The sequence below is a fragment of the Malaclemys terrapin genome, chromosome 6 (genome assembly GCF_027887155.1).
Source record: "Malaclemys terrapin pileata isolate rMalTer1 chromosome 6, rMalTer1.hap1, whole genome shotgun sequence".
NCBI lineage: Eukaryota > Metazoa > Chordata > Testudines > Emydidae > Malaclemys > Malaclemys terrapin.
The window spans coordinates 39,860,089-39,878,112 of record NC_071510.1 but is presented as its reverse complement, the minus strand read 5'-3'; the positions used below and the strand labels follow the sequence as shown (position 1 = coordinate 39,878,112).

The 18,024-nt window shown below is 39.0% G+C and overlaps 1 protein-coding gene across 3 annotated transcripts in view; it reads left to right on the top strand.

Moving 5' to 3' along the window:
- Window positions 1–18,024, top strand: part of PIP5K1B (phosphatidylinositol-4-phosphate 5-kinase type 1 beta) — a 170,238-nt gene that overhangs the window by 109,841 nt on the left and 42,373 nt on the right. For all 3 annotated transcript variants that reach the window (XM_054032396.1, XM_054032394.1, XM_054032395.1), the window contains 4 exons: window positions 9,191–9,402; window positions 11,241–11,324; window positions 11,443–11,491; window positions 12,412–12,496. In XM_054032396.1, coding sequence (XP_053888371.1) covers window positions 9,191–9,402; window positions 11,241–11,324; window positions 11,443–11,491; window positions 12,412–12,496 — 430 coding nt within the window. The remainder of the gene's footprint in view (window positions 1–9,190; window positions 9,403–11,240; window positions 11,325–11,442; window positions 11,492–12,411; window positions 12,497–18,024) is intronic.

The window sequence follows — 18,024 nt, the reverse complement described above, 5'->3', positions numbered from 1 at the left end:
CACGACCCCATAAAAGGGGACCGAAGCCAATGCTAAAGCCCGAGCCCTGCCTGAGCCCACCATCCTGGACAGGGGAGCCAAAGCCCCAGGGCTTCAGTCCCAGGTGGGAGGGCTCGTAATGTGAGCCCTGCCACTCATGGCTGAAGACCTTGGGCTTTGGCCCCAGGCAGTGGGGCTCTGGCTTCGGCCCCATGCCACAGCAAGTTTAATGCCAGCCTTGGCAACCCCATTAAAACGGGGCTGCGACCCACAGTTTGAGAACCGCTGCTTTAAACCTCTAAACTGTCTCCTTGTATCTCTGACTGTTGAGATTATAACTCTCACAGAGGGCAAAACTTATCCAGATGAGCAGCATCTCTTTAGTGTGAGAGTTTATAGACCAAAATTCCCCACAGGGGATTGTAAAACCACACAATGTCCTAATTTTATGTTTTGGGTTTTTTCCCCATCCTACTTGGGTCAAAAGTGAGCTAAAGATTCCAGTAATTGTCAATGTGCTTCTGTATAAACACTTGTAATCATGTAACTGAAAGATTTACTAAATTGTTGTGGGATTACAAAAAACCTTGTTGTCTGAACCCAGTTTATCCAGAATTTGTGTGTACCCCACCTTGTATAGAAACAAATTTTGTTTGTACTAAGCATTGTAAATATCGCCTGAAAAATTCTGATAATCAGGTTTACATGCATTGTAGAAAAGGGACATGTGAAGGAGTTTTTGAGGATAACCATGTGGTGACTTTTGGTTTAGACAAAAAGGTCTTATTGTGGAACTTTCTGATGAAATTTTTGCCTCAAGGGAAAACAAGGCAAGCGCACTTACCTGCAGTGCTGAAATCGAAGTTTTAGATGGCTTGTATTTCCAGGTGTTTACCCTGATGTGGTGTACCCGTTGGGTATGCAGTAGCTTAGTTTTAGCCATGGCATGTATCTTTACACATTTGGGAGAGTTATGTCATTATGCATGAATAGTCTGTTGGGCAGTGTTGAAACAAGACATCCATTATCTAATGCTAAGCAATTAGATGTACTGTTTCAACAGGAGCAGTTTTACAAATGAGGAAAAGTTGTCAATCAAAATGCTAATGACCTAGAAAAAGGATAAATATACTAGAAGATGCATTACAGTTTTTTAAATTATTTTCTCACAAGTGTCTTTTTTCCAGAAAAAAGAGAAAAGGGGGACATTTTATGTAGCGCTCTTGAGAAAATTCTGAGTCAAATAGCCTCAACCCCCAATTTGCTGAGTAAGAGAGATGATGTGACTACAAGTGAGGGAGCTAAAAATTTCTGAGTTCTAAAGACTGCTCTTACTCTTTTATATTATGGCAAGTTATTTAACCTTTCTGCCTCAGTTTTCCCAATTTAAAATTAGGACAATACTTAGATGCCTCACAGGAATGTTATGAGGATTGAGTTACTGGTTTTAAAGTATCCTGAAGAAGGAAAATCAATATTTCAATGCTAAATAGAGCTGGACAGAAAATAGTGGGAAATTTGTGTAATTTTCCTGTTTTTCTAGTTGGAAATTCATCTTGATATATGCTATCTGACCAGCCTAAGTGTCTGTCTGCTATTTTTAATTGGAATGCAAACAAAACTAAAGAGCCAAATTTAGATTTTGAGTAACTCGGTATCTGTCCTGTTCAACTCAATGGAAGTTGGGCCCACCTATTCCAAGGCTAAATTTGTCCCAAAGAATTTTTAACATATAATTGAATTCATTTTTCTTCCTTTTCTGAATACACTTGCAACATTTAGTATTAAGAAATTATTCGGTCTCTGGAGCCAGTGAATCAGGAAGACAAAACAAAGAAGAGACAAGTTTGTTTGTTAGGCAACATTCTCTATAGTTACAAAATTATATGTAAATAAAGTGCAGTCTTTAAACACTTCAAACAGTTGTGTAGTCTGTTCATAAGTTTCATAATTCATAGTATTAGAGTAGTTAACTCACTGATACTAGAAATTCAAAATAGCTATTACAGAAGCAACAATAGTTAATCTAGTTGTGATCATGAATTTTCAAGAACAGGGCAGATATTTCATACTGTTTTTTTTACCAGTAAGAGTTGTATTGTTTGTCACAGTCTGTATTTTTCTTTTATTGCATTAGCAAAGAACATTGTGAACTTGACTGAGGAAATTAAATTTTAAAAGAGCTACATTAATGGCCTGACTTAAACCTACTAAAGTAAAGGAAATTCAGAGTTAAGGACAAAAAGCTCCTTTCTCAGAAGAACTTTAGATCTAGGCATTATTTTCTTTCAGCCTTAATTCAATCTGTTGTGCCCAAATGCTACAGCTCATACGGCAGCTGAGTACCCGTTGCGGTGTTATGGAGTACCAGGGATAGATGTCTGTATGGCCAAATTTTGCTTTTTGTGGGCTTATGTAAAGCCCATAGTTTTTTGTATCTCATTCTCCTTTGCCTAACATGTATTGTAGCACATGTGGGATGTTTCCATGGCAGTCAGCTATTGTTTGTGGGCCAGATTCTGATCTCATTCACATCAGCTGAAATCCAAAATAACCCTACATTTCTCCTAGTGTAATATATTCAGAGATAAAAATCTGGTCAAGTATTTTTTTTATCAGTAGTATTAGCAATTATATTACTGTCACTATCCAAAGTCTACTGAAATCAGCATTCAAGTCTCTAGATGTACATTTTTGGATTTCAGATGGACTTTGGTGGTATTGCTAAATTCAGGGTCAAGAAAATACATCTAGAAAAGAAATGATCTATTGGCAAAATCTGAAAAGGTTGATTGTGTATTCCATGTGCTCATGGTATTAGTTCTTGTGAACAACTTGTTTAGCAGTTCTACTAGGAGTATGTCTTACTATACTGTAATCATTTTGTATGTGCTGTGATAGCCCGTGACCACATATTATACATGCAGACCCATCATTAGTCTCTGTACAGCACATGCTGCATCAGGAACACAATGATGTTCAGAGGCAGAACTAGCTGGTTTATCATGGGCTTAGTGCAACGGTGGTAGCTTAAGTGGTTGGCTCTCGCTAGGGTTATTCCCAGGGCCCCTGACTAACTCAAAGACTCAGCAGAGGGAGAACCTAATCATTCAAATGACAATGTGTATGGGAGGAGGTAGAAGAATTTTTCATAATTTCCTTATGGCATACTCTTTTTGACAGTGTATTGCCTCTTAGCACATAATAAATTCAGCTTGGACACTATTTTTGACAATTCTGTTAAATCTTTGTACAGTACAAGTAAAGAATAGAAGGGGCAATTGGGGCCCATGACCTAGAAGCTCTCACAACATCTCTAGCCAGACCCATAACCATTAGCATCATTACCAGATGATACTATTATGCTGGAAGCCAGCCCTTTATGTATTAACCCCAACAGGGGAAGTTTGTGACAGAGGCCTGTGCACCCTATGTCCACACCCTACGCACTATTGTAATCATCTTTGTACAAAATATGCCCTGTGAGGTATCATGGCAAAATGCACATAGCAGTGTTTTATGTGAAGTTATAAACACACACTGAACTCATGACTAAAAGCAGGCCAAACCAGTTCTTCAGAGACAAAGGGCAAGCTGATGCCTCAGCCAGGTGTAAACGAGGCTGATGGGCCATTATCTTCTCAATGGCCATTTTTGACGGGAAAAGGGACAGGGCGAAAATATCTGCATTTTGGCAAAGAAATAGTATGGAGTTCCCTTCCATACAGACTGCATGTTGCCTTGATCCCAGCTAGAAATGCTCCCCAAAGGAGGGACAAAGCTATCAAAATTATCAGACTCCCTCCCTCTCTCCATCAATTTACTGTACCAGAAGGAACAAAGGAAGCAGCCATTGAATTGGGGTAGGGGTCCTGGCCTACGAAGTTTGGTCAGTAAGACTGCTGAGAGCATGTGGTGAGAGAAACTTTGCTTGGATTTGATATAGTTTGTTAGGCACCTGTAGTATTTTAACTTTTTTTTGTACTTGTTTCTGACTTTTATGTCTCATCATTTGTACTCACTTCAAATCTATCTCTATATAGTAAATAAACTTGTTTTATTGTCTTATCTGATCCAATGAGTTTAAATCATCATGTCTGGAAACGCCATTTGGGGTAACAAGATGTGTGGATGTCATTTTTATTAATAAAAGAACAGGAGTACTTGTGGCACCTTAGAGACTAACAAATTTATTAGAGCATAAGCTTTCGTGGACTACAGCCCACTTCTTCAGATGCATATAGAATGGAACATATATTGAGGAGATATATATACACACATACAGAGAGCATAAACAGGTGGGAGTTGTCTTACCAACTCTGAGAAGCCAATTAATTAAGAGAAAAAAAAAAAAAAGACTTTTGAAGTAATAATCAAGCTAGCCCAGTACAGACAGTTAAGAAGTGTGAGAATACTTACAAGGGGAGATAGATTCAATGTTTGTAGGTTTCAGAGTAGCAGCCGTGTTAGTCTGTATCTGCAAAAAGAAGAACAGGAGTACTTGTGGCACCTTAGATTGTGTCTAGTTTGCATATCAATTCTAGCTCAGCAGTCTCTGAGCTAGAATTGATATGCAAACTAGACACAATCAACTCCGGTTTGAATAAGGACTGGGAATGGCTGAGCCATTACAAACATTGAATCTATCTCCCCTTGTAAGTATTCTCACACTTCTTAACTGTCTGTACTGGGCTAGCTTGATTATCACTTCAAAAGTCTTTTTTTTTCTCTTAATTGGCCTCTCAGAGTTGGTAAGACAACTCCCACCTGTTTATGCTCTCTGTATGTGTGTATATATATCTCCTCAATATATGTTCCATTCTATATGCATCCGAAGAAGTGGGCTGTAGTCCACGAAAGCTTATGCTCTAATAAATTTGTTAGTCTCTAAGGTGCCACAAGTACTCCTGTTCTTCTTTTTGCGGATACAGACTAACATGGCTGCTACTCTGAAACCTATTTTTATTAATGAAATGACAGACTTTTTATGTAGGCTTGTAATTGTCCAGGAGAGGGCTGAGCAGTACAGGACATGCATTTCTGAGGGAAATCTAGGACTGGGGATGTGTTGGGACACCTGCAATATAACCAAGGTTGGTAAGGGCCCAGGTATGGCTGGCTGCAACATGGACACACACATGTTGGAGGCTGTTTGTGAGCACTCCAGACTGGAGGCTACAGCAGCAAAGCCTTGTAAAGGGCATCCCAGGTTAGAGGGAAGGGGATGACATACCTACTCATTAGTTGAGATTGTGCCCTGAGAATGTCTGTTTACTAATGAGCAGACTAGATGACTGTTGTAATTTCTGTTCACTGAAACTCGTACTAATTTGCTACAATATAATATAGCACTTCGGCAAACCTTGTTTGTCTAAATGTCAGTAAATCCAGAAGTTCTTGCAAAATGCAAGATTTATTATGTTGGTGCTATACATTTGAGCCCTTAAATCCAGAAAGACTGAAACTGAAAATGACAGAATTTCTCTCTCCATTTATAACCCTAGAGGGAACGTGCTCTTAGGGAAGTGGGGACATCATTTGCATCTCTAGATCCCTCGTGACCAAGCATGAGGCTTTTGTCAATGCTTTACTGTTTTTGTAGAGGTAGTATCACAATCTCTGCTTTGAGAGGTTTCTCTCTCCTTACATTAGGACCTCATTCAACATGAGTAAAGGTTGTAGAAGTGGGCCCTTTGTCACTTCTTGGGATATTAGAAGTATAGAAATACCAGGATTTACTGGATCATGTAAGTTTTATGAGTGTAACCAAAGTTATTAGTTTGCATTAACATTAATGCATGAAAAATGTTGTTTTCTAAATGAAGCAGAGTTTAGTTTGTTTGTTTTTTCCCCCTCCCCTTCAAGTCTTAACAGTGGGCCAAATCTAGGAGTCCTTACTCAATTCATAGTCAGGCAAAAATCACACTGAGGTTAATGGGAGTTCTGCTTGAGGTAAGGACTGCAGGATTTGGTGACAATGACTTATTGGCCCTGAAGTTTTTAATTTCCTGCCCATTCTGGCTAGTTTAATGGTCTTTTCATATTAACATTTTTCTTTTGACAAGGAAATGGAACCATGGTTAAGATCAGTTTGCATCAGGGCTTAGCTACCTGCTTTGATTAGCAAATATATAGGTACAGAGGTCATCAGAATGTACATGTTTCATATACCAACAGGCATACAGATATGTTGGAGCCTAGATAATTTATATGGCAGTCACTATTTTAATGTACCGTGAAAATATTTGAGTATTATTTCTGTTTATTCAGGATCTGTTCAGCTGGTTTGTGCAGTTAAATGTCCACAGAGCAAGAATAGGATTCAAACGGCTACAGTAGGGTTCACATAGGTTGCTGCATGTAAAAATGAAATATGTGCTGAGGGTCTGCCTAGGAAAAAATATCACTTTGCTCACTTCAGTTTCCAAGAGATTTAGAGCAGCTAGGAAGTAGTACATAGTAGCAGCTAGGAAGTAGTACATAGTTAGTTTTAGTGATCTAGGAACACAAATGCAGACAGCAATGAAACTCTTGGTCAATGCTTAGCGCAAGGATCAGGGGCAAAATAAGATGGGGGTTGATCACTTCAGTCAGAGTTAGAAAAGTTCTTCTGTATTGAACAATATATCCCTCTGCACTGGCAAGCTGGAGATACACCATAGTCTTTCAAGAGACTGTATAAGATATTAACTTGATGTTACCCTTGATTTTAATTCAGCGGAACCATGAAGTATCTAATCCCAAGGGGTTAGAGAATGGGGCAAGAACAGATTTCAGTAAAGCAAAGAATGTAAGCTGATTTTTTATTTATTTTTTTTTTTAAGTGAAGTGCACAAGTGAAAATGGCACCATCTTCCCAAGCATATTTAGCTGATGAAATCATGATTTACATAGATACTCATACTGGCTGCAATACCAGAGTAGTATTTTCAGAAGGGCAAATGTTAGTTTACCTTTTATTTATTTTTTTGCAATATGCTAGGCATCAGCTTTCTCTCCATTTTAAATGGAACACATACAGGTTGTCTTGTACCATCTATTTTTATAAAAATAGACAACCTATGAAAATAAATCTTCAATAAATGTTTTTAAAATAAACTTTTTTACTATGGCAGAGGCAAAGAGAACTACTCGTGTGAGTTCCTCTAACTCTAGTATTCTAATGTATTCATACAATACAGGATCTTGTATTCCTTAACTATGCTGTTTTTGCAGTTCAACATTCCCAGTGCCATAAAACAGGAAGTGTTTAGTGACCCATCAGTCCCACATTCTGTGTAATGAAATATTTTCCTGATCTTGTCATGTGATATTCTAGATTCTTTTATTTTATTGCTGCCCAAAAGCCTATATTGGCAGGATCAGAGGATGTGCTGGGGTGCTGATAGCTTCATCTCATGCATTTGTGTGTGGAGGCACTTTTCTTGCACTTTGTTTGAAGCCAACCTGTTCCTCTTTTTTTATAGAAGAATTCTGCAAGATGTATGTGTTGGACTTTGCTCAGTTACCTTTTATATTCACACCACTTGCTCGGTCATTTTACATGAGTTACCCCAGAGATCAGAGTGAGACCTGACCTTTCTGCAGTTAGGGTACAATGTAAGACTTTTTGTGCAAGCCTTCCCACATTAACAATAGTGGTAGAAGGAGGCCTTGATGTTACTCATGGAAGACAACTACAAAAAGTGATTTAATTCAATAAAGTAACATGAGATGCAGGAGAGTTGCAAAATGGGGATAGAATGGATGCTAATATCAAGTAAGTGTGTGTGTGTGTATATACATACATACACACACACCTTCTAGTTATTACAGTGTTGAGTGCTTTTTGCATGAAATGTGCATATTGAATAAAACAGCCTCCCCACATCCATGTCTACAGTCAATGGTTGGTAAGATAAAATGTATTCATAGGAGGTGGATCTCCCCTTCCCTGTTACATAACTCCCAGCTATGTTGAAATCTTTTCAGATCTCATTTTAAAAATGCAAATATTTGCACTGGGTTTCATAAGATAAGTCAGTGTTTTGTGTAAAACACCAATTCAGTCAGGCTCTGATAAGCCTGACTGAATTGGCACACCTGGAGTTACTGTGCTTCATTTGTTGTCTCTGTAAAATCAAATTGTTCTTGTTCCTGGTAAAATGACATAAAAACTTTGCAGTTCGGGGCCAAAAATTACAACATTAACAGTAAGGCATCTTGTATTAAAATCTGTATTAAATCATTCTTGAGCTGCATGAAGAAAAGGACACATGTTGCTCCATATTTCTCTTTGAGATTACAGGAAGTTAAATAGGTTGCTATCCCTGTGCCAAACAGGGCTTTCATACCTGTCTGCTGGTGATTCTGATATAGTATTAAAATGCAAAAAGGGGGACTGAAGGAGATCCTGTGCACAGTTAATTGACTCAGAGAGAGGTTTTTCCTTTTAATGGAGTTCCTCTGGATTCGTACTGGTGCAACTGAGATTAGAATCTTATACGTACTTGCAAGAATGGGGAAGTGGAACCTGTCAAGGTCTGGGAGTCAAAGTGATTGGTAGGACCAGGGGAGGAGACTGGTTAAAAATCAAGTCATAGTTGAAGTATAAAGTTTATATTGGCCAGTTTTGGCCTGTTACGGAGAGATTGTCAAAGGCACAAATGGGAGTTAGGTGCCAAATCCGATTGACTTTTCATGGTAGTGGGGCATCTTGACTGCCCCTTTTCCTTTTTGAAAGTCTGCCCTTCAAGGATTTTTTTCAACATTGGGTTTGTATATGTATAGCAGATTATCCATAAGTACATCAGATAGGATAAAAATGATGTACATAGTGCTTCAGAGTAGAAGACCACTAATTAACTGCTTTCTCACTATAAATGAAATGGAGTTGCTGGTGAGCCAAACTCTCCAACTGAAAATGGTCTTACATTTCTATGTACTTTAGGTTTCCCACTTTTAATGAGGGTGCTGTGATGGTTAGCTTATTAACATTTATTTGTAAGTTGATTTGGGAATCTCAGACAGAAGGTGGGAGGCTAGTACAAAAATATGATTTTTGTTAATCTTTTTGCAAACTGTCCTAGTCAAACCCATTATATTGACATACCTGTATGGGTTTTTTCCTTTTATTTGGATTTTCTCAGGTGGTTGAATTACACAGCAGAAATTAAATTATGTGTAGTCATTTGTGTGTGTTACAATACATGCAGTCCTCCTTCATTCATAGGTGCTGGAAAGCTTTAAAATCATGGATTATAGTCTGCTGCTGGGGATCCATGTATTGGACAGTATCACAAAAGAGAAGGATGGGGAGAGTTCCCAGAATGCATCTGATGCCAAACGTCATGGGGGACAGAAAGTTCTCTATTCTACAGCTATGGAATCCATACAGGGTCCTGGAAAGTCTGGGGAATCTGTCATCACAGAAGCTACAAATACGTAAGTCCCCAAAATCTGTTGTTAAAAATTGACTGGGAATTTCTAAAATTTTATTTCTGCAAACTGTTCTACGTTGTATTAAATCTAACTCAGGCTATCTTCCCATCCTGGAAGACACTACATAGGAGTGATTTGAAGGATTAAACTAAATACTTTCTAAAAAGCGTTCAAAACTTTCATACCAAGGTTCACTGGAGATCAGAAAGTTAAAACTGTCGGTTAACCAGGGAGTTATGCAGGTAAATACCATTAAAGCTAATGAAGTCTGCGTTTAAACGTACAACAAATTAATGGGAGGATAATGCTGTTCTGTTCCCAGCTTTGCCACTGGGCTGCTGGGTAACCTTGGAGAAGTCACTTTACCTTCCAGTGCCTCAATTTCCCCATATGAAAGTGGGGATAATAATACTGACCTCCTTTGTAAAGCACATTGAGCTCTGCTGACAAAAAGTGCTATATAAGAGCTGGGCATTATTATTATTTATATACAGCTTTAAATGTTTGAAGTATTAGAATATAAGTTGAGACAGAGCTGAATTGTGCCCAGTGTGTTCAATATTACACTCTCATTTGCATACAAGATGTCCTGAGTTATACTGAACCAATGCTCAAGCATGGTGGTGGGGACTTTGTTATTTGAAGTGTTCTGTTTTCAATGAGTCTTAAAGCTAAGGTTCTGACCACTTTTGATCATCAAAAATCCTGTGGCATTATTTACACGAGTAGGGATGTTGGGTAAAATGTTAAGAAGTGCCCAGGAGACTTAGAAACCTAAGCCCCATTGAAAGTCAATAGAATGTAGGCTTCTAAGGCCGTGTCTACACTACACAGTTTTGTCCACAAAACAGTGGAGGTGTACACACTGAAATGCTCAATCCATTCATGTAACTTGTCTGCTATGCTGATATAATAAAATCACCTCAATGAGAGGCATAGGGCTTATGTCTGTGTAGTTAGGGCTATAGGCGCTGGCTTCTTCCTTTCCATGGGGGTGCTCAACCCCTGCTCAGTCCCAGGCCAGCCCCCACTCCACCTCTTCCCCCAAATCTCCACTCCGCCCCGCCCCGCCTCTTCTCACCCCCACTCTGCCCCAAACCCCACTCTGCCTCTTCCTGCCCAGTTCCTCCTACTCCCCCGAGCGCGCCCCATTCCTGCTCCTCCACCCCCACCCCCACCCCGCGCCTCCTGCATGCCACAGAACACCTGATCGCAGCGGGTGGGAGGGAGTGGGAGGAGTTGATCAGCAGAGCTGTTGGCAGTTGGAAGGCAGGCACTGCAGGCGTGAGCTGGCTGCTGGTGGGTGCTAAGCACACTAATTTTTTTCCATGGGTGCTCCAACCCTGGAGCACCCAGGGAGTTGGCACCTATGGTTAGGACAATGCAGTGTTTGTGTAGACACTGAATTCCTTACACTGGCTGTTGGCTGTTGTGCACCATGAAATTGACAAGAAAGCCAGGCACCTAGAGCCCAGTTGCCCCCAGAGCTGGGGCAGCTGGACCCCACTCCCGGCTGGGAATGTTGGCTGTCTTGTGATTTTTCATAGCTTGGGAGCGGAGGTGAGATGCAAGGGCACCTGGACTCCTCTCCCCAGGGGCAAGAGGCCCTCGGCGGCTTCCCCCCCTCCACTTCACCCCGCACCCCTGCTCCTGGTGAGGAGGCAAGAAGCCCTGGGCAGCTTGCATTCGACAACTAGCCTTAATGTTGCTGGTGGTTTTTTTTTGTTTGTTTGTTTTGTGGGTTGTTTTTTTTTTTTTTAGTAAATGCAGTTCACCTTCTAAATAGTGATATTAAAAAGTCTGTAAAATACAATATCTAAAAATTATTTTGTTGCCATTAGAATGGGAGGCATTCCAGCTAAAAGCCATAAAGGAGAGAAGCTGCTTCTATTTATGGGTATTATTGATATCCTACAGTCTTACAGGTAAGTGGCAGTTTAGAATGAAAATATTTTGCTATATTTAAAGCCATTATCTTAATAAAGTATTCTGAGATTGCAAGATGAGGGAATTCCACAAAGTTTTTTTGATTTAATTGCTTAGGTTAATGAAGAAGCTAGAACATTCCTGGAAAGCACTTGTTTATGATGGGGTAAGTTGCTTTTTAAATTATCAGCATTTTTCATAATAGAGTTCTGATTCTTGTTTAAGACAGTGAGCTACTTCGTTTATAATCCACCCATCACTGTGGTATCTTGGCAATTAGATGTGATTTTTTTTTTTTTCTGTACGTTTTCCTTAGTGATTTTAGTTATGTGATTTCTGACCTATATGTCCATCTTATTTTGCTGATTGTTTAACTTTTTAAAAGAAAAGATAAAAAGAAAAACAGACACACGTGCAAAGGTGACCAGATCATCCTTATAATTACACTGTACCAGGTTACACAAAACTATCCTCACAATACAATTAAAATGGGGATGGAGTAATTCATCCGAAACGCTAATTCAAAGCTAATTAACTATTCAAATTGTGCCCTGAATCAACATCAGTCCAGTTGCAAAGGATGTAATGCAGGGCAGAATTTGGCCCCACGGTATTCAGTGCTTAAATGAGTGCTTAGACGTACTGCCATTTTAAGTGCCCATCAGTGCTTGATTAAAGCATTCAGATAAGGAATTTGGTCATTTTAGGGCACCCATGTTTGAATATTGAGCCTTCAGTTGTTGAGATTTTTACCCAAAAGGGGAAATGACACATTTTTAAATATGAGCAGGACTTTGTAAAATATGAATAGAATAAATTATAAAGGGATATTTCTAAATTATCTTGAATGCTTAAAATAATTAGACCGGTGTTTTATCAAGATTACAGTGAAATAAAATGGGTGGCAGAGGAATGTAGTAATTATACAGTAACCTCTGAGAAGGCAAAATCCTAGATCTCCTTGCATGAATTCCGAAACAGGGCATGAAATAACTTACCCAAAATATGTCAGGCTTTTCTCCTTGCGCATTTCATTTTGAATTGTATATGAAGAGTGTAACTTTAAGGCCTTTTCTGTCTTTTTAGGACACTGTTTCAGTCCACAGACCAAGTTTTTATGCAGACAGGTTTTTAAAGTTCATGAATTCGAGGGTTTTCAAAAAAGTTCAAGGTAAGGGTTTGTCATTATAAGACCTTTGGATAACTTCATACTCTGGTTTTTTATAGTGTTTTACACTCCTGTAGAATAGCGCATTTTATTTAGGGATCTCACAGCACTTTACAAACACTAAGAGCCCAAATCTTCCAATCACTGAAGCCAATAGGAGCTTTCCCCGTATCTTTGGAATTAGGACACTTGTGATTTATTTTTAAATGATGTCAAGGGTATTTAGAGCTTATAGGTAACACCCTATCCTGCAACCCTGGTTCACATGAGTAGTCCCATTGACTTGAATGTGTCTAGGTCACATAAATAAAGATTGAAGGATTGGACCCTAAATCTGACAAGTTTGGTAAGGATGGACTTTCTCCGATTCCTTTTCTGTTGTGCTTTAGCAGAACAAAAATGGGTTTTGAGAACCTGGAAAGATGGAGGTGTCTAAATTATTAAATTCTCTCCTCTTCGTGATTAAAATCCCATTTCAACTTTTTTTCTTCATTTTGCCTTTCTTTAATCATCTAACTCATTTCAAGATTAATGGGCATGTCACTAGAAGTTAGTTGGGCAGAAATGAGAAAGCAGCACCAAAAAGATTACAAAAATACTTCACTAAGGATACAAAGATGTGTGTAACCAGAGAGCACCACCAGTACTGCAGGCAGCAATGAAACACTGCTGAATTAAATTTAAAATGTTGCTGGAAGGTTTATTAACCACATTTATCACCCTCATCCCTACCCACTGAAATGGCACTGGATTCTCTGACTTAAAAGAGCAGGAGTATCTATAACATTCAAAAGTACAAGATGTGAGAGCCCATTTCTCTCTAACCAGACAAGAAGTAAAACTAGGAAGACCTAGAAAGTTAGAGTAGAACAAATAACATTCCAGTAATTACCTTCCATTTGGGTGTGGGAACCTGGATTTCAGTAAAAGTTTTTGAGAAATAACTATCAGATATTTTGTTTCTTGATTCCAAATCGTAAAGAGAAGAACAAATTAATATTGCCATAGTCCCACGGAGTACAGCAGGTCTTTTATCCTGGTCTGGGCACACTTATCAAGAGAAACAAAAGAATTTGCAAATGTCCCAGAGGAAGAAAGTGATTTGTTTCCAAGTCTGCTTTATTCAATTTCTTCCCTACCATTGCTCAAAATGAAACTGTCAAGCTATGACAGGGTCCAATCCCAGAGCATGCCCCCTTGTGGCACTGCCTGGCCCTGTAGGCATCTCACCCTCAGTTCCCTCCTAGTTCTCCCAGTAATTGTTCACTGCCCAGAGTATTCAATGTAACATTCTCCTTCCAGGGGTTCAATTTACTGAGTCTTTATGAAGCACAGTCTCCGTTGGCCCATCAGGCCCAAACCCTTCCCTCTTGAGGTTTCCAATTTCATCCTCCTTCCAGGGCTTCAGGTTCCCAGTTTTCTCCTCCAGTTACCTGTGAGGCAGGGAGCTCAGTCAGTCACACTGCAAACCATGGCTTCTCTGGACAGTCTTTTCCACAGGCCTCACCCAACCCTGGTCCCTGGAGTCTTAAATCCGAACCCCTGGTTAAGGGATTCCTCAGCCCTCCTGCATAGGGCTGGGTACTGACTCCAGCAGACTTCCCGGGCCTACTGGTGTTTGGGTTCCAACCCCGCTACACAGAACCTCTTCTATCTCCTATAGTCCGCTACTAGCTGGGTTTTTATCCTGTTCAGGAGGTAGCTCCCTGATTACTATCTGGCTCTGATTCTCCAAGCTTGTCTGCTGCTCCCTTAAACACCTATTCCTTAAAGAGGCAATGTCGTGAAACAGGTTGGATGGCTCCAATCCCCACTACTCCTTAAAGGGGACAGATCTCCCTGTTACACAAGCTAAAAAGGCATATGTTCTAATTAAGTTCCTAAGGCATATGTTGTTCCAAAGTTGCTGCTAAGATCTTAGACCTAGATTCTCCCTAATTAGATCCCTACATGGAGGACGCCTCTCGGACACCACCCCCTTGGGCCCTACAAAGGGCTTTCCACATAGGGGGAAAGGGTTGAGTGAACATGATGATGCGGGAAAATCTTGGAGGAATTTCTTATGGAGATTTACAAGCAAAAAGTGCCCTCTCACAGCTTTTAACCCTGGAGGCAATGGTTAATTTGTACTAGGGCTGAGACCTGGCACCTCTGGGCTTGGCCGTTCATAACCCAAGCACCTCTAGGCTTGCTATGTCACTTATGAAAGTAAAAAATTGCTTGAATCCCCTCGCCTCTTTCATTACAAATTAAGCACTGCTTGGGAGGGACAGTCTGGCCCGTGGATTATGTGTACCCAGTCTGGGTTGCTGGTTCATGAAAATTTGGAATATGATTGTTCCAGAAAAATTTTGATGTCTGACCTCCATGTATTCAAATTTGGTTAAATTAATATAGATTCTATTAAGCCCTTATTCCTGGTAAGCCACACTGAACATTGAGCCCATAAAATAATGCAGTCCTTGACTTTGATAATTTTCTAAGAATTTGTTGAAATAATTTTTATATTAATGTATTACTGTTACTGTACATTTGATTTGAACTAAACCTTAATTCTTGCATAATAGTTATGCATTATGTTTGTGACCAAAAACAGGAGACTCGTTTTCAATTAAGATCTTTTGAAATTCTTTTACTCAGGGCTTCTGATTTTTTTGGGTTTAACTAATAAACATTGATAAAATATCCCAAGGGAAAAAAATTAAATAGGTGTATCCAATAATCACAAGAAAAACACCAGAAATGGTTACTTGTAACTGAGGGATTGTCCGCACAGAGTAGTAATGCGAACTATGAGGGGTGTGATTTCTAAAGTGCTCTAATGTGTTGTGCATTAATTGGTCCATATAAACCCTCTTGGTGGGCACTAAAGGTTTCTCTGCACATTAAAGTGCACTAGTGACCATTACAAAGAAATTATTCATTATAGTAGTATGCTGTAAAGTATATCATATACATTACTCATTACAGTATATGCAGAGATCCATGAAAATCTCCAATTTTGGACATCTATATAAAACTCAAAATATGCTAAAAAATAAAGCCAGAAAAATGAAATTATTAAACCCCCCCAAACAGAAGCCCTACATGTACTGCTTGTTTGCTTCTTGCACTTCATTTAGCTTAGACTGTGAAATTAAGCTGGTTCTTTTCATGTTTTTGTTTTTAAGTACTGAAGGGCTTTTGTAAAAATAAATCTTGAAATATTTTCAAAATGTAATTTCATGAAAACATTTCTCTTGTTAGGTTTTTAAATACGTGTGTGTGTGTGTGTGTGTGTGTGTGTACACATGTGATCAAAATCTAAATTTTGGACCAGAGCTACAATATAGTACTTGAATTTTTCTTTAAAATTATTCACTTCAAGAACTTGCTATATGCAAAAGAAAGCAACCAAGCCCCTCAGTTGGATTTTATAAATAAATAGATGATTTTTCTCTTTGCTGTCTTGCAAATCTAATGATATTTACTAATGTCCAAGTCTAACCCATGCTAATAAGAAAGTTGAAAAGCATCTTTGTAGACGTGTGACAAGGTATACATGAAGACTGGTCTTGCTGGTTGGGGCTGGGATCATGCTACCTTCTGCTTACACAATGCCTAGCACAATAGGGCCCAATTTTGATCAGGGCAGGTGATTGCTACTATATACATAAGTAACCATTAGTAATACATAAAAGGGAAGTAGTAGTTATATGGTTGAAGCATAGAAATAGGAATCAAAGTTCTACACTTTACTCAGTCATAGACTTACTGTATGACCACAAGCAAGTCCCTTAGCCTTTTAACACCTCATTACAGTGGGGGGAAAAGTACTTCCTCAGCACACAGGGGTCTTGGGCTGTTTAGTTTATTCTTGTTTATAAAGTTCTTTGTAATCCTTAGAATGAGCTGCAGAAATGCAGAGTAGTAGTTTCTTTTAAACATATTATGCCATAAAAACAATGCTAAGGCAGCAAATTGAAGCACTCAAAAGTCAGGAAATGCTTAAGTTAAGATTGTAGGTGCAGTCTTAACTCTGCATTCTTGTGCATATACATTTATATTATAATTTTTAATTACATGATCATATACTATTATTTACCTGGGGCCTATGCTTCATAAGTGGGCAGGTTGGACAGTGTCTAGCAAATGGGATTAGCATCAGTCTTTCTTTCTTCTGGCAGTATTCTTGTCTAAATCTTTACTCATAGTGTGGTCTGAGAGGTATAAGGAGCCAACATGGGCCATGTTTTCAAAGGGGTCACACCGTGCCTCTACTTTTGAATGCAGTTTTAATTCATTATCTTTTGAATATTGAAAAAAAAATGGAGCAAAATTAAAGGTCACTTTTGAAGATTTGGCCTTTGAAGTTTTTCACATTAACCTTAGGTACAGTAGAGCTGAAAATGTCAGATACCTTTTTAAATTATTTGAGTTAAATAAGCTTTTCACTTGTAATTGTGTCCTCAGGAAGATTTAGGCTTACATAATATTAAAGCCATTTTGGTTGTATATAATTACAGATGAAAATTGGTCCGTCACTAGCTCATTATGAGATAAAGAGATTATCTGGTAAAATCTGATTCTAGCAAGCCATGTTCTTACTGGCTCTTTCCATCAAAAGTTCAATTCAGGTTTTATTTTTATTAAAAATTCCAGCACTGGAAGTCAATATTTTTGACATTGTACTGGCCTTTATTCATCTACATTTGATCTAAAGACAATAGTATTAGTCTCTAGCAGACCAGAATTCAAAAATTATGCTTGGAAAGATCCAATGTGGATGATGATCTGATTGAACTCATGAAATTCTGTGACCTTTCCCATATATTAATGGGAGTACCTAACAGCCCAGATCAGGGCTCTGTGTTGCGAGGTGCTGGGAAAATGCACAATTAAAAGCCCTTCTCCTGACAAAGGGATCTAGACAATGAGAATACTAAAATGTGATTCAGCATGGGGGAATCTGAAATTCAGAGACATAATAGGAAAGAGTATCAGAGGGGTAGCCGTCTTACAGCAAAAAAAACTTCAGGACCAGACTCCAAAGAGAAACTGCTGAGCTCCAGTTCATTTGCAAATTTGACACCATCAGATCAGGATTAAACAAAGACTGTGAATGGCTATCCAACTACAGAAACAGTTTCTCCTCCCTTGGTGTTCACACCTCAACTGCTAGCAGAGCACCTCACCCTCCCTGATTGAACTAACCTCGTTATCTCCACACTGATATATACCTGCCTCTAGAGATTTCCATTACTTGCATCTGAAGAAGTGAGGTTCTTACCCATGAAAGCTTATGCTCCCAATACTTCTGTTAGTCTCAAAGGTGCCACAGGACCCTCTGTTGCTTTATAATAGGAAAGAGAATCTTTGAGTAGTAATGGTTAAGGGTGACAGTGATCAAATTAATGGTAAATCTTTGAATGGTAAAAACCTGTTCTGATAAGGCATTGTCATGGAACAGTATTGTTTCCTTTCCCTATGGCTACAGTGTGACTATACTTGGAATATTCATTTTTGTTGGTTACTAGTTGGGCTACTCTCAG